At 33.0% G+C, this 13,133-nt stretch overlaps 1 protein-coding gene across 9 annotated transcripts in view; it reads right to left on the reverse strand.

The window, feature by feature from the left end:
• Nucleotides 1-9,891, reverse strand: part of LOC108747076 — an 18,940-nt gene extending 9,049 nt beyond the window's left edge. Inside the window, exons 1-5 of one of the 9 annotated variants that reach the window (XR_001939211.1) lie at nt 9,410-9,891; nt 9,138-9,302; nt 7,673-7,898; nt 7,011-7,115; nt 2,612-3,740 (exon numbers count right to left, since the gene is read on the reverse strand). Coding sequence is in view for 1 of the 9 variants with exons in the window: in XM_018484331.1 (XP_018339833.1) it covers nt 2,612-3,130 (519 nt within the window). In the remaining 8 variants the exon portion in view is untranslated. The other 8 variants (XM_018484331.1, XR_001939215.1, XR_001939212.1 and 5 more) reach the window with 8 other exon arrangements.
• Between the last annotated feature and the right edge of the window lie 3,242 nt (nt 9,892-13,133).

Consider the following 13,133-nt stretch of genomic DNA (forward strand, 5'->3'; position numbering starts at 1 on the left):
ATATATATATATACATACATTAAATTTGAGTAAATGGAAAACATAAAATTAATTAGCAAATTATGCTCGTTTTGTTTATAGGCATCTTTAAAGTGCAAACTTTCTGTATTACATGTTGCAATACGTAATGTACGTTGACAGTGTTTTCTGCATTGGAATGCATTTGCTGCATTCGCACAAGTTCAATCAATACACAGAAAAAGTGTGCCAACATGCGTGTTTGGATATTTAATTACATTGCATTCAGTACACATGATGGTAAATGTCCAAGCTGCACATCGTAAAGGTCACAGGTTATTGCACGACACTGCGGTCTTTGTCAGACCGTGAAAGCTGCAGCAATACTTCAATCGTGAATTTCCGCACTTATATCTCTCACACTTTCAGCACGTTCTTTTCGATCACGCAAGAAGTTTAGTAGGAGATTTATGAAGAATTCTACGTATTCCTGTCGTATTCTTCCAATATTTTTTATTGATGCATTTCTAAGCTTAATTGTAGCGCTGGGATAAATGTAACAGACAGTGTAGAATTGCTTAATGTTACACTGAGAAAAAATTTATTAATTTTTAATATATTTTTTTCAATAGTACACATTTATTTATAGTAAATATTTACTCGAGAAAAAATTATAGTTAAATTATTGTATCAAATAAATGTACGTTTACATTTAATAAATATTTAATTAATACTGTTTAAACAAATATTTATTAAAATTTAATACATTTTTTAGTTTAAAATGAATACTAATAATTTAACGAGTTTGTTAAAATTATTGTTTTTAATTTTGTAATCTACTGAGAACACCGTTACGTAAAACATGAAACATTAGGTATTATTACGTACTTTCTATTATTAAAACTGTGTTTAAAAATTTCACTCGATTGCACTTAGGTATCATTTTATTTATGTTTAACATTCAATGAACAATAAGGATAAAATAGTATACCCTGAATTCCTGATCGCACCCCTGTTTACGGACCAAGCGGTGAGATTCATTACATCATAAAATACTTATGGCCTGAAAATGTCTCTTCTCGTGTATATAATGTAATGCACTGAACGTTTACGAAAACATGGTGGTGGAATGCGATACGGGCGGGTTTCGGATGGGCTGATAGTAAACAATAGTTGTTAATTATCGAACATTTATGCTATGTGGAATTTATGGCATGTTCTCGGATTTACCACGACTTGCAACAAGATAGCGACTTTGTGTGTCGTTTGCGTAAGTGCTACTTTATGTCTTCCCTTCTATAAACGGTCTTCTATTTCCTCCATAACTTTGCTTTATTGCAAAATTTTTCGCTATTCCCGTGGCTTATTGTGAGAAATGGCGATATAATACTTGGTTCAATAACGACAATGGAAAGCGATTAGTCTGCCAAGAAACTCCCTCCCCCGAGATTTATTATATTAATATCCGTTTAATTTCTTAGCTAATTCTTTTATTCTTAAGGGAATAATGGAACATGACAAATTTTGTTCTATGATAGGAAACGTATATTTCAGCGCAGAATTAATTCAATTGCATTTATAATGAATCACAAAATTATTTACACGCACGCCTAATATGAAAAAGTAATTATCTTCTATTTTTAAAATGATATATCAATTACTAGGTAAAGTTGTTATTGAATAATCGTTATAAATTAGACGGTAAATTGATCTATTTCATTCTATATGTAATGTTAAAGTTCCTTGCGCTTATGTAGATGACAGTTTGCGGGTAACGAGATATATTGGACGAACAGCCGAGAGACAATCCGCTAACATTCTTGTTAAATAGAATAATTCTAACGTCGGAAAGAGCGAAATAGCGATTGTAGATTAATAATTCAGTTTTGGTCGATTGTGTAGGAAATGACTATAATAAGCTTAAATATAGGGTACCACATGTTACAACAGTTTTCCGTGCGTGACTCACATTGCGAGATAAGTACGCTAGTTTATTAGCGTGCTATTTCACATCGTACGCCAGTATGAATTTATTTAACAAGTTTTCTCTAGATTAACAAATAGATAAATTGAAATACCTATTCCTCTGTTTTTTTTTTATCTTTTTTGGAATATTCTATATTGCTATGCATTTAAAAGAAAATTTAGATGATTAAATTAAGAAATCTTAACTGTATTAGAAACGTTGTTCAACGTTAGACTAAAAACACGACAGATAAATTGTGGGTCAACTATTGTGTGGTTTATGGAAAATTTTTGGTATAATGCATGTAGCAATATATAAAAAATGTACTAAATTTTAATAAATATTTATTCGAATAGTGCTAACTAAATATTTACCAAATATAAAGATATATTTATATTTGGTACAAGAACCATTAATTTAACTATCATTTTTTGAGTATTAAATATTTATTATTACTATAAGTAAATATTCAGTTAGTACTATTTAAATAAATATTTGTTAAAATATTAAATTTAGTACATTTCGCATGTCTCCATGCGATACAATTTTATCATTTTTAATTGTTTTCTATAAACGACACAACAATGTCAGCTGACACTTCGTCTATCATCTACTATTGTTCTTAGAAAAGATCCAAATTATCTTCTTGGTCTCTTCTAGTTTCTTATGGATTTTAAATGTACTCACCTGCCTAGACGCAGTCGGGCTTGGTGGGTCGGAAGATTCTTTCTGTTGACCGATCTGATTTTGTTTTCTTCTGGCCTGATTGCCGGTCTGACCGCCCTGCGTGGAATTGACAGACCCACCGCCACCCCATTTAATCACATGGGGGCCCGAATTACGACGTGGCGGCGGACCTAGTCGCTCGCCCGGTTCTTCGGGCGGTGAACCGAGTGCTCCACCTGCAGGCGGCGATAGGAATAAGTGAGTACGATAGCCATGTGCCTGGTGCTCGTGATCGCCCATTGACGGAAAGTTTCCGAATTCCCGGCTGCGTCGTACGGGTCCACGTACGCCACTGACCACTGACTGGCCGATACCACCGCGCGTAGCGCTAAAACGCGTTCCTATCTGGCCGAATGAGGCCCCGCTGGTCCCGTAAGTGGTGGTGCTCAGGGCAGGCCGAACTTCTCCCAGTCCTCCTCCACCTAGTCCGCCACCACCGAGTCCCTTCTCGCCGAAGTTCTTGCGGAACATAAGATTCATGACTGACTTCGGTACACGATCTCAGGTCGCTGTCGACGTATTTCTCGTGGTGTGTATGTGTGTTATTTTTTTTCAGCTTTTTTTGTTAACTTCTACTCGACCATTCGATACGCTCGGTCGATTCGACGAGTGCTCGAGAATGCGCGTGGAAGAGAGGCAGTGGTGGTGGTGACGGTGCGCGACAATCAGAAGAGGATACGAGGGTGTTTTAGCCTTTTTTTGTTTTTTAATCCTTTCCTAAGTCTCGTTAAACGATTTCATATTTAGACTTTGTGATTTCTCCGATAAAAGTTTCTCTTTTTCTTTTTCTTTTTCTTTTCCTTTTCCTTTTTTTTTCATACGATTCTGGACACGCTGATTCGTTAACTCATGGCGAAATATACTACGAGTACAACAATCTTGACACGTTACAAACGCCAACTTGGGCATATGATGCCGCGCTCAAACACAGAAGAAACCGACGTGGTGTAACGTCGGACGACATTGGGATTGGGATTTAAACTGCTCGTGCGATGGCACTGACAGTGAACTCCGGCAGCGAATGGTCGGTGCACTTAACTTTTACCGACTTCCTGCTGCCGTGTAGTTCTAAAGCACTCACGTAGTTGATCTAGGTCGAACAAGAAGAATAGTAACGATCTTTTACCGCGCGATTTCGGTCGAACTTCTCGAAGGATAATCGACGCTTGACCCCAAAATACTGAGAATAAGTAAAATCTACGCATTACATGTATATACGTAAAAATTTTTTTAAATGAAAGTAAGTTTAAGTGTCAACATTGTAATAAGTACTTTTGTCAAATTGATAATAATATCAGCATTACTGTAAAAATAATATTATGCAGCAGATACAATATTAAATTTTTATATTAAATATTTAATTATGTGAAGGTTAGCACGCGCAATTCTTACTGCCTGGCTTAAATTAATTAAAAAAATGGTATTATTAAATAATTATTAATTTAAAAAAATGTTTCATAATGAAAGGAATTTCGTTATTATTAATTTTTAATTTTTAATTCGGCTCTAAAAAGAATATTAGAAAAAAAGATTGAAAAAGGAAATTAACAGAAGAAAAATTAAAAATAAGATGTATTAAAGATAAGATGTTAAGAAAAACGATCAGAAAATAAATAAAATAAGAAAGAAAATTATACATATAAAAGATTGAAAAATTAAGATATGAAGCATTTATCTAGAAAAAGGAAGATGGAAATAAAACATTGAATAAAGAAGATCAAATAAGAAGGATCAATTAAGGAAAGTTAAAATTGATTAAAAAGAAGTTTGAAAGAAATATCGTAAAGATGTAAACGAAGCTTGTACAAGGAAGTTTAATTAAAGAGAAACAAAACAAAAAATTAAAATTTACTATACGTTATCTATTACGTATCTAATTAAAAACTTGTATGAAACTTTTCGTTTAAAATTTGCATTGTGAAAATTACCTCTTCAGAGAACATATGTGAGTACAGCTTATAGTCTTTCCGAGTCATTCCATGCCTGGAATGTAGCCAAGGCTATCTTAAATCCACTTTGGATCTTCGCGATAATTTGAATGATAATTCGCATTTAAAGTTTAATACAGAATTCTCTTCATAATTTAATATAACATATGTTTTAATATTCTTAAATGGTTATATAAGCATTCTTTAGATAGTGTTTTGTACATGTGTATATTCTGACTCTATTTTTTTCTTATTATATGTTCGAAAATATATGATAAATATAGAATTTTGTTACAAATTAGAGAAAGTCTAAAGTTAATTTAAAAGAATAATTTTTTAATAATTAATTGAGGAGTTTAATATATATAATATACGTATAACTGATATAGAATAAATAAATATATAATTTATCAAAACTGAACGAACGAATATCGCGAATCGTTTGTGTCACATCAATGTTTTTACTTTTCGAATAAATTTTGTGGCGCGCGAGCGAAACATTACGAAAATCGGAAAACACTGAACGATTTAAAGCGTAAAACTTTTGATTATCTGAAAACACCATCGCAATTCGTCTTTTGATTTGGAACAGTGCTTTATTGCTCTATGCATATATCTTATGCATCTCGGTCTTGATGAAATCAAGAAGTTGATTGGTTACCGAAATCATCGAAGAAGATAACGATAATTTTGTTGCACAATAATCACTCACACATAAATTCTTTTTATATAATCTTCTAGTTCGGTACATTCTAAATAATGACATAAAAAGTTCGTATTATCAGTTTTTTGCGGTTATTATATCCATTAATTTAGTATTTTTAATATTTAACAATATTAAATATATTTTTTTACTTTTATTAAAAATAATCCTATTTAATATTTTTGCTTTTATTAAAAATAATGCTATTTAATATTTCACTGTTTATACAGTTTACATTAAAAATTTTGATCGTTTAAATTAAAAATTTAAAGTCGTTAAATATGCTTAACAATGTTTTCACTTTTTCAAAAAATTAAATTTATAAAAATGAAAAATTTCAATTAACCGCAAAGTAGTAACGCACAACGTCGGATTAAAAGTGGCACGGGCAATGCGCGCGTCAACTAACGTTTGCCTCTTCGTAGGAGAACTGTCTCGTCGTAGAAACGACACAAGCTTTAATAGTCTCTCGATTGATTTAAAGTATACTGCTTTGTCACAACAGTAGCGACACAGATATATGCAAAGTAAAATGCGTGAAAACAAGAGATTACTTTCGATTCAGTTTAATGCTCAATATTTTACTTGATAATGACAAAGGTAAAAGAATGCAATTCGTATTGATTCTTATTTCTTGAATATTTTTAGAATATATTGGCTGCACTGCCAAGAAGATTTTCTGCAATCTTCTGATGAATAAAATCTCATATCTTAAAATACTAACTGCTATTCTCAAATTGATATTAATAATGCATTAACGATGCTTTAATTTCTACCGTATAATTTTAAATATATAATATTGTTATACAATAATATTTTTATGAAAATAATTTTCTGAGGAATTTGGCTGGAATGTTATTTTTACAGTACTTAAATTTTAAAAACGTTTTTTTAAAATATGCAAAAAATATTTACTAAAACATTTGATTCGATAGTTAAAGTTTACAGCGTATGTTTTTCGAATGACTTTCCAATGATACACACGTGCTTTAAGATCGATTTTAGTATTCCAGTATTCTAGGATCAGTTCTTCGATATTATTGGGAAATGAGATTAAGTTTTTTCTGCTTAAACTTTTTCTTTGAACGCGTACCTGATCGCTATGTATGACAATTAAGTTAACGAGGTGAATGTCTTACTATTTTATTTGATCTATAGTTAGGTAGAGGTATGTGACCGTGAATTTATATTAGTTATTGAACTCAAAGCAAGACTGTCGTTTCTACTTCTTACATAAAATGTTGTAATAAAAGTGACGTATATGTCTTAAAAAATATTAGAATATTTAAATAGGAAAGGTTTTCTAATAAATTTCGCTGCAGCATCATTTTTATATCCATTTAATTGTAATATAATATGTTCAAACATTTCGAAATTGGAAATTAGAAATATATAAAACAAAAATGGTGAAAATTTGAAGTTATTGATATATTATAATTTAATATATTCTAACCATGTATGAATTGTGCGTACGATTTATTGATTTTTAATCTAAAATTAAATGTATGAGTTGTAAAAAATTGTGAAAGTAAGTGTAAGGGAGTATCTACTTCATTTGAAACAAATAAGCGAGTGGTTCAATTGGCTAAACGTTTTAGTTACTAATTACGTACGAGAAAAACAAATTGCGCGAATGCTGCAATGCTGTAGCAACGAACTACTGAAATTTATCTCTCGCTTCTATAAAAACAGATTCCTCTGATCTTGTTTCTACTATCGAGTCACGTACCGTGGAGAAAATTCAACTTTTCTTGGTAGTAAAACAAGTGCCGAGATCAAGATTTATCCCTGGATTTACACTAAAGCGCTGTATCATTACTGTCATAAAGTGTAGCTGTAAACATATATATAATTATCACATAAATATTAAGAATTATTCTAATCATTATTTATCATTATAATCTAATTTGTCATTATAATAACTAATTAAATTTTAAGTGTTAGACACGAAATGTTAAGCATGTTTTAACTACAATTATTCTACTTATCAAATATTTCAAAATTCAGCACCAAGTTGATTTGAATTAATCCAAGATTGTATCACTCTTTAATTTTTTAAAATTACTTTAATGTTAAATTATAAATTGAATATTTTCTTTTTATTTTTATTATTTTAGTTAACATACTCGTATATTATAGTTTTATATAAGCCGTTTTAACAACCGAATTTCAAACGCATCTTTTTAAAAATTAAAAGACAAAATAAAGGACTATGAGCCGAGCAAGAAAATTTTTTGACATTTTTTAATTCCGATCGATTATTCTAATTTCATCATGATTTTTATTTATTTATTTTTTTTTTGTACAACAGTACAAACGCTTAGTACGATATTAATTTTTTTACTTCGAAGAAGAGAACTTTATACTCGAAAGTTATAAATATTTTCTTACGAAATTTTGATAGTCACACTATCTTGACCAATCATTAACAGCTGCGACTACTGAAGGAAGCAGAGTCGGTCAAATCCCATGCAAATTTCGAAATTTTACACGAAGGAAGCAAGCGAGCAGCTGTCTTCGATAATATGTACAAGGGCGAGATGGTCGTCTATCATCGCTGTCGGAATGCCATTACGAGCGAGACAACACCGACATAAAACTCACAGTTGATTAAAAGCTGTAATTATACACAGGGAACGATCTAAAGATCCATGAATATTTTTTACAACATAATGAGAACACAGTGAGTGACAAATGAATCCACTATTATACGACGAGAACGAAAGCAGGAAAATGGGTAAAAGTATATAATCGATGTATAATAGTTGAACCGTATTAAATATTCATACAAAAAACGTTCAAACATCAAATCCGCGATAAAATGAAAAATGTTGGTTTGTCGTGCATAAAGTAATAAAATTATAATATAGGAAATATACCTTCACAATAAATATAATAATTTAATAAGTTATAAATATGAGAAATAATGAGTCGTGATAAAAAAAAAAGCAGAAGACGCGTTGCTGCAACTTATTGAATGTTTAATCTTCCGCGATGAAAGGGCGATAGAAAGTTATCTTACGTATCAACTGGAATTATATCGCGATTATGCAATGCACCGGGAACAGCGGCGTTATCGCTATAAAAGAGCGTATACTCGGAATATCTGCTTAGCTTCTGTAGATCGATGTTATATTGAAATATTCACGAGAAACTTGATTGGCGTGAGTGCACAGGCGCACGTTGCAAGGATAAAGCATGGAATAATAGAAAATGACGGTTGTTAAGAACTTTTTTTTTCTATTTAATGTTTCCGACATTAGTGACTGCAGCGTTCGCTCGGAGAGTTTAAACTTTGTTCCGCGCAATTTCAATACGTAATTTCTTTCGTTAAGTAATTCAAAGGAAATTATCATTCGGGTATACTCATTGACGCGACTACTTGATTTAGTAGACAGGCGAAGAAAAATAAAGTCACGACAAGTTGTACAGAGGCATTTATGAAACATGTGTTGCAGTCGATCGATTTCGTATTGTAATATTCACACTACACGCGATTAGACGGAAAAGTTCGGATTCGGGCGTCTCTGCGGTAACGCAAACAAACGGCGTGACGGTCATGCCGTGACATTTGGATCAGTTTCGTACTTAAATAATACCGCGGCTGAAATGAGCGACTTTATTTGTGTTTTTTTTTTAATGCGAAAATTAGCTTGAAACTTCTTAACTTTGAAACAAAAATGTAATTTGATCTTGCGATTCGATAAAGATAATGCCGTGTGCAAACCGCGATCTTACTACTTCAGGTAAGTCTGTTGACATTCGGGTAGATTAGTACCGCGTGAAAAATTCAAGGTAACATTGATCACAGGACTATCGAGATGATAAGAACGATCGGTATCACGCTGGTACTCACGGAACACGTGTTCCGCGTGTAGATCGATAGTACGTACGAAATATTTACACGCGTGACACGGACGCACGCACTCTATCGTGACAGGCGGATTTACAGGGTGACAGGATGACAGCGCGTACAATGGTATACCAATATACATAGCGCGTGATGAAAGGAAGGCTTTTTCTACAGAGAAAACACGACGACACGGGATTTGAGAGCAGAGCACAGACACTCACGACACACACACGTATTTTACACGCGGTAGATCGATACTGTATTGAAATATTCACTGTAACGCGATGTGTGCCGTGACGGTGATACGTCAAGGTCCCTCCACGAAGGTTATTATCTCTGCTTGTCCGGGCTTGCGCTTGATCCAGACATGCGGTGCCAGCTCGATAGCGCGATTGCCTTTGCGATGCTACTTGGAGTCGAGGGTGGGTACAGTTATGAAAACGCACTCGCGGTGTTGACCAAAGTGAAAGCGCGTGCTATCGCGTTTCTCTCTTTGAAGAGCGCGGAGAAGAGATAGGGAATGAGAGGGATGGCAGAACGGGTGGAAACTCCGACGGCGACTCACTCCTGGTGAACGGCACTCTTGCACTGAGACGTGCACGAGGCGTCGCGACGCTCCTCAGGGTCGAGGAAACCGCGGCCCCCCGCGACGCGCCGCGACTAGAGACACGAGACACGTGGGAGTCGCTACGCGATACCTGCCTAATTCACGATTCGTGAAGTAATTGCTCTCGTGTGCAGTTCCGATAATATCTCTTTGTTGTCGGAGGAGCGACTAAGTTATTGCGCGTCGTAGCATTTGGCGAGCATCATTAGCGATGATAATATCTATTTTAGAAGCGCTCTGGCGCAGACAGGAACTTTGAGACGGTCGCGATCAAATTAGAAATTTTAGTTTTAATGAATCGTATAATATGAAACGATTTTATCATATTCGTTTCTGAAGGAAATATTATTTTACCTGCGTGAATGAAGATATTCATTTCTGGCAGCATTTTTAGTAGATTTAAAATTAGAGCTCTTGTGATGTTGAAAGAATTTTCAAAAGGGACTTTATATTTAATGAAATAATATTTTAATATAATTAATTTATATATAATTATATATAATTAATTTATATATAATGTAATATTTCTATCAAAATCAATTTGTGCTTTTATACTTTTTATAATGAACAAACATTGCATAGAAAATAAAAGAAATAGTTGTAATGCGATTGCAAGGGAGGACGATTGTGTGGAGAACAGAACAAAGACGTCATGAATCTTTACTAAATTAGATTCCGAAAGCCGAAAACGCGATTTTGGATTCACTAACATGCAAACGCTTTTTATCACGCTCGTAAAATCACTGACCAGTAGATAATGTCGAGCTCTTAATGTATATTCGAATTATCTGTTATAGATATCTCGCATTTTCTTCTGATCAACTTAAAGACTCTCGACAATGTTCTGCATTCTTTATTCGGATAATTTGAATATAAACAGTATATAAAGCTATTTATTGTATTTAATTCATTTTTAATGTGTAGGAACTTTTAAACTAAAATAAGAATTGTTAAAATTCAATCCGTTAAAAAAAAAGTTAATTAAAATGCAAAGATCTTTATTTAAATGTCAATTAATTTACAATGTTTTACATTTTACGTGAGTAATGGCGGATTAAACGTACGACCAAGTGTTTATTTGCCGACTAGATTTTCTAGGTGTATGTACAAACGCATTGCCCTAAATATCCATATAATTAATTACAGCGCTAATTACAGAAATGTGACATTTTGATATCATGAATATCTGCGAAGCAACGTTTATTATTCCAATAAAAAAAGTTTTAAAAAAAGGGAACCGATTACCACAAACAGAAATAGCGCATTCTTTCGCATATCATAGAACTCTATCTATTAGCGTCACGGTTACAACTCTAATCCGTAAGTTGAATCAGAAAAAAGGATTCGCAGTAGTGCTTGTAGAATACAAAATAATTTGATATGTATCTTCATGAAAGTTAATTTATAAGACGAATGAAAAAATCAAGTAAATGCAGTGTATTCATTTTTATTGTATTATATATATAAAGGTAATCATATTATTTGAAAGTGACATAATAAATAATTAGGTAACTAGATCGATAATTAAAATGTAATGATTTTATTATTATCCAAATATTAAATAAAAATTCCGTAATTAAAGTGATATAATTATTATTTAATTATTTAGACGACTGTATGAATATCTTGCATTAAATTCGACAATAATGATATCCTTTTTGCATATATCGGTAAATGTAACATTTTTGTAAGTGATAAATTCTGATCACGAATTTAACGGGGAACTTCTATTTTTCACTACGGAATTGGTAGTTTTCTGACGTCGTCCGTCGTTCTTTGCCTGCCAAGAATCACATAGTTCGTGACTGACAGACAAGGTAACTTTTTTCCCTGAGAGTTTTCGCGGGTCAATAGTTACAACGTCACAACAGGCATGTTGAAACAAAGAATCGAAAGCGAAAACCGCCTACCGTACTTAACTGTCACGATTGTTGCATTTCGTAGTCTTTTATACTTCGAGTTACCGACTTGGCACGTATGTCGTTCCAATAAGACAATTCTGGAATGTGTGTCGCTAGAAGTACTTCAATTTATCTCTTTCACATTAGATCTCTTCATCATATCCTTATTTTATTCTGTTTCTTATTATATTATCTCATTTACTTGGCCTTCTCCATTTATGCGATCTGGCACGAGATTACAGAGAATAGTAAAATATTTCTGTAGAAACTTTAAATTGACAGACATAAATGATCTCGAATTTAAGTGATTTGACGATGTGTGCTTTACTTGATTTTTTGACTTCGCGATGCCTCTCACGATCGAACTTCTTCAGAGAGATAAAATTTACCGTTATATTTACATTTAAGAGAGAGTATCGCGACATAACTGTGTATTTATTCTTGGCATACGTTTGAAAACTAAAATTGTCTGAAGGTATTAATAGCGAGACGGTGATATGATAGAACTATGAATATCTCAAGGTGTTCAACGTGACAGACGGCTCGTGTTGGCGCAAATCGCTTGAACGATGCTTGGAAACCGATTTGGAAGTGTCATAACGAAAGATCGACCGACTTCGATCAAGAAATTTGCTGGAGTTGCGCCATTGTATTGTGACACTTCGAGATAGTTCGCGAGGCATTTCGATCACTTTGCCCGTGTACTTTATTCGAATTTCGATGAGACATTACTTCTGAAAGCATGCGGGAATCTTCTATCTTCGCATAGCTTAAAATCTCCTTTTGTTAATACATATTGTGTGATTTTGAAGTAAAGCTTAAAGACATATTTTTTAAATATTTTCTTTATATATTGTTTTTTTTTTTAATATTTTCTTTAATATTTTCTTTTTTTGGATAATTTTTAATAAAAAAAATATTTGAAGTGAGAATATATAATATTATATGTAATAGAAAAGATCCGCATGGTGTAAAGTGAAGAATGTTATATGAATATAAGCATTGTATGACATATAAACGTTTGTATGATCATTGGTCGCTGGAAAACGAGAAAGTAAATTCTCGTTCGAAAAGACTTGCATGCTCGCTTTCCGGATTACGACATATTCAGAATTACGAGTACAACATCGATTAGATTGCAGCTTGCGTGCATTTTGTAACCTTGCATGAAAACCTGTCATCACCCTGTGACTTACTGTATTTGATGGAATGGCTAACATTTTTAGGCAATGCAATATACTACTTTGAATAAAAGCTGTCTTGTGCTTCTTCGTATCGTAATTTTAAAATGCCGAAAAGCTGCTTTAATTATTAGGTGTACAAAAAAGTTCTGAGCTTTAGATTCGATACAACCGAAATAACAATTTAAATTTTATATATCTTCCCGCCCTTTTGGGGTTTTAAAACAGTAACATTTAACCTCCTGAAATGCGATACGGTTTGGCGTTTGATGCACATAACCTCAAAAATCAGTAGTGTTCACGATGGCAA

The sequence above is a fragment of the Trachymyrmex septentrionalis genome, unplaced genomic scaffold (assembly GCF_001594115.1).
Source record: "Trachymyrmex septentrionalis isolate Tsep2-gDNA-1 unplaced genomic scaffold, Tsep1.0 scaffold190, whole genome shotgun sequence".
NCBI lineage: Eukaryota > Metazoa > Arthropoda > Insecta > Hymenoptera > Formicidae > Trachymyrmex > Trachymyrmex septentrionalis.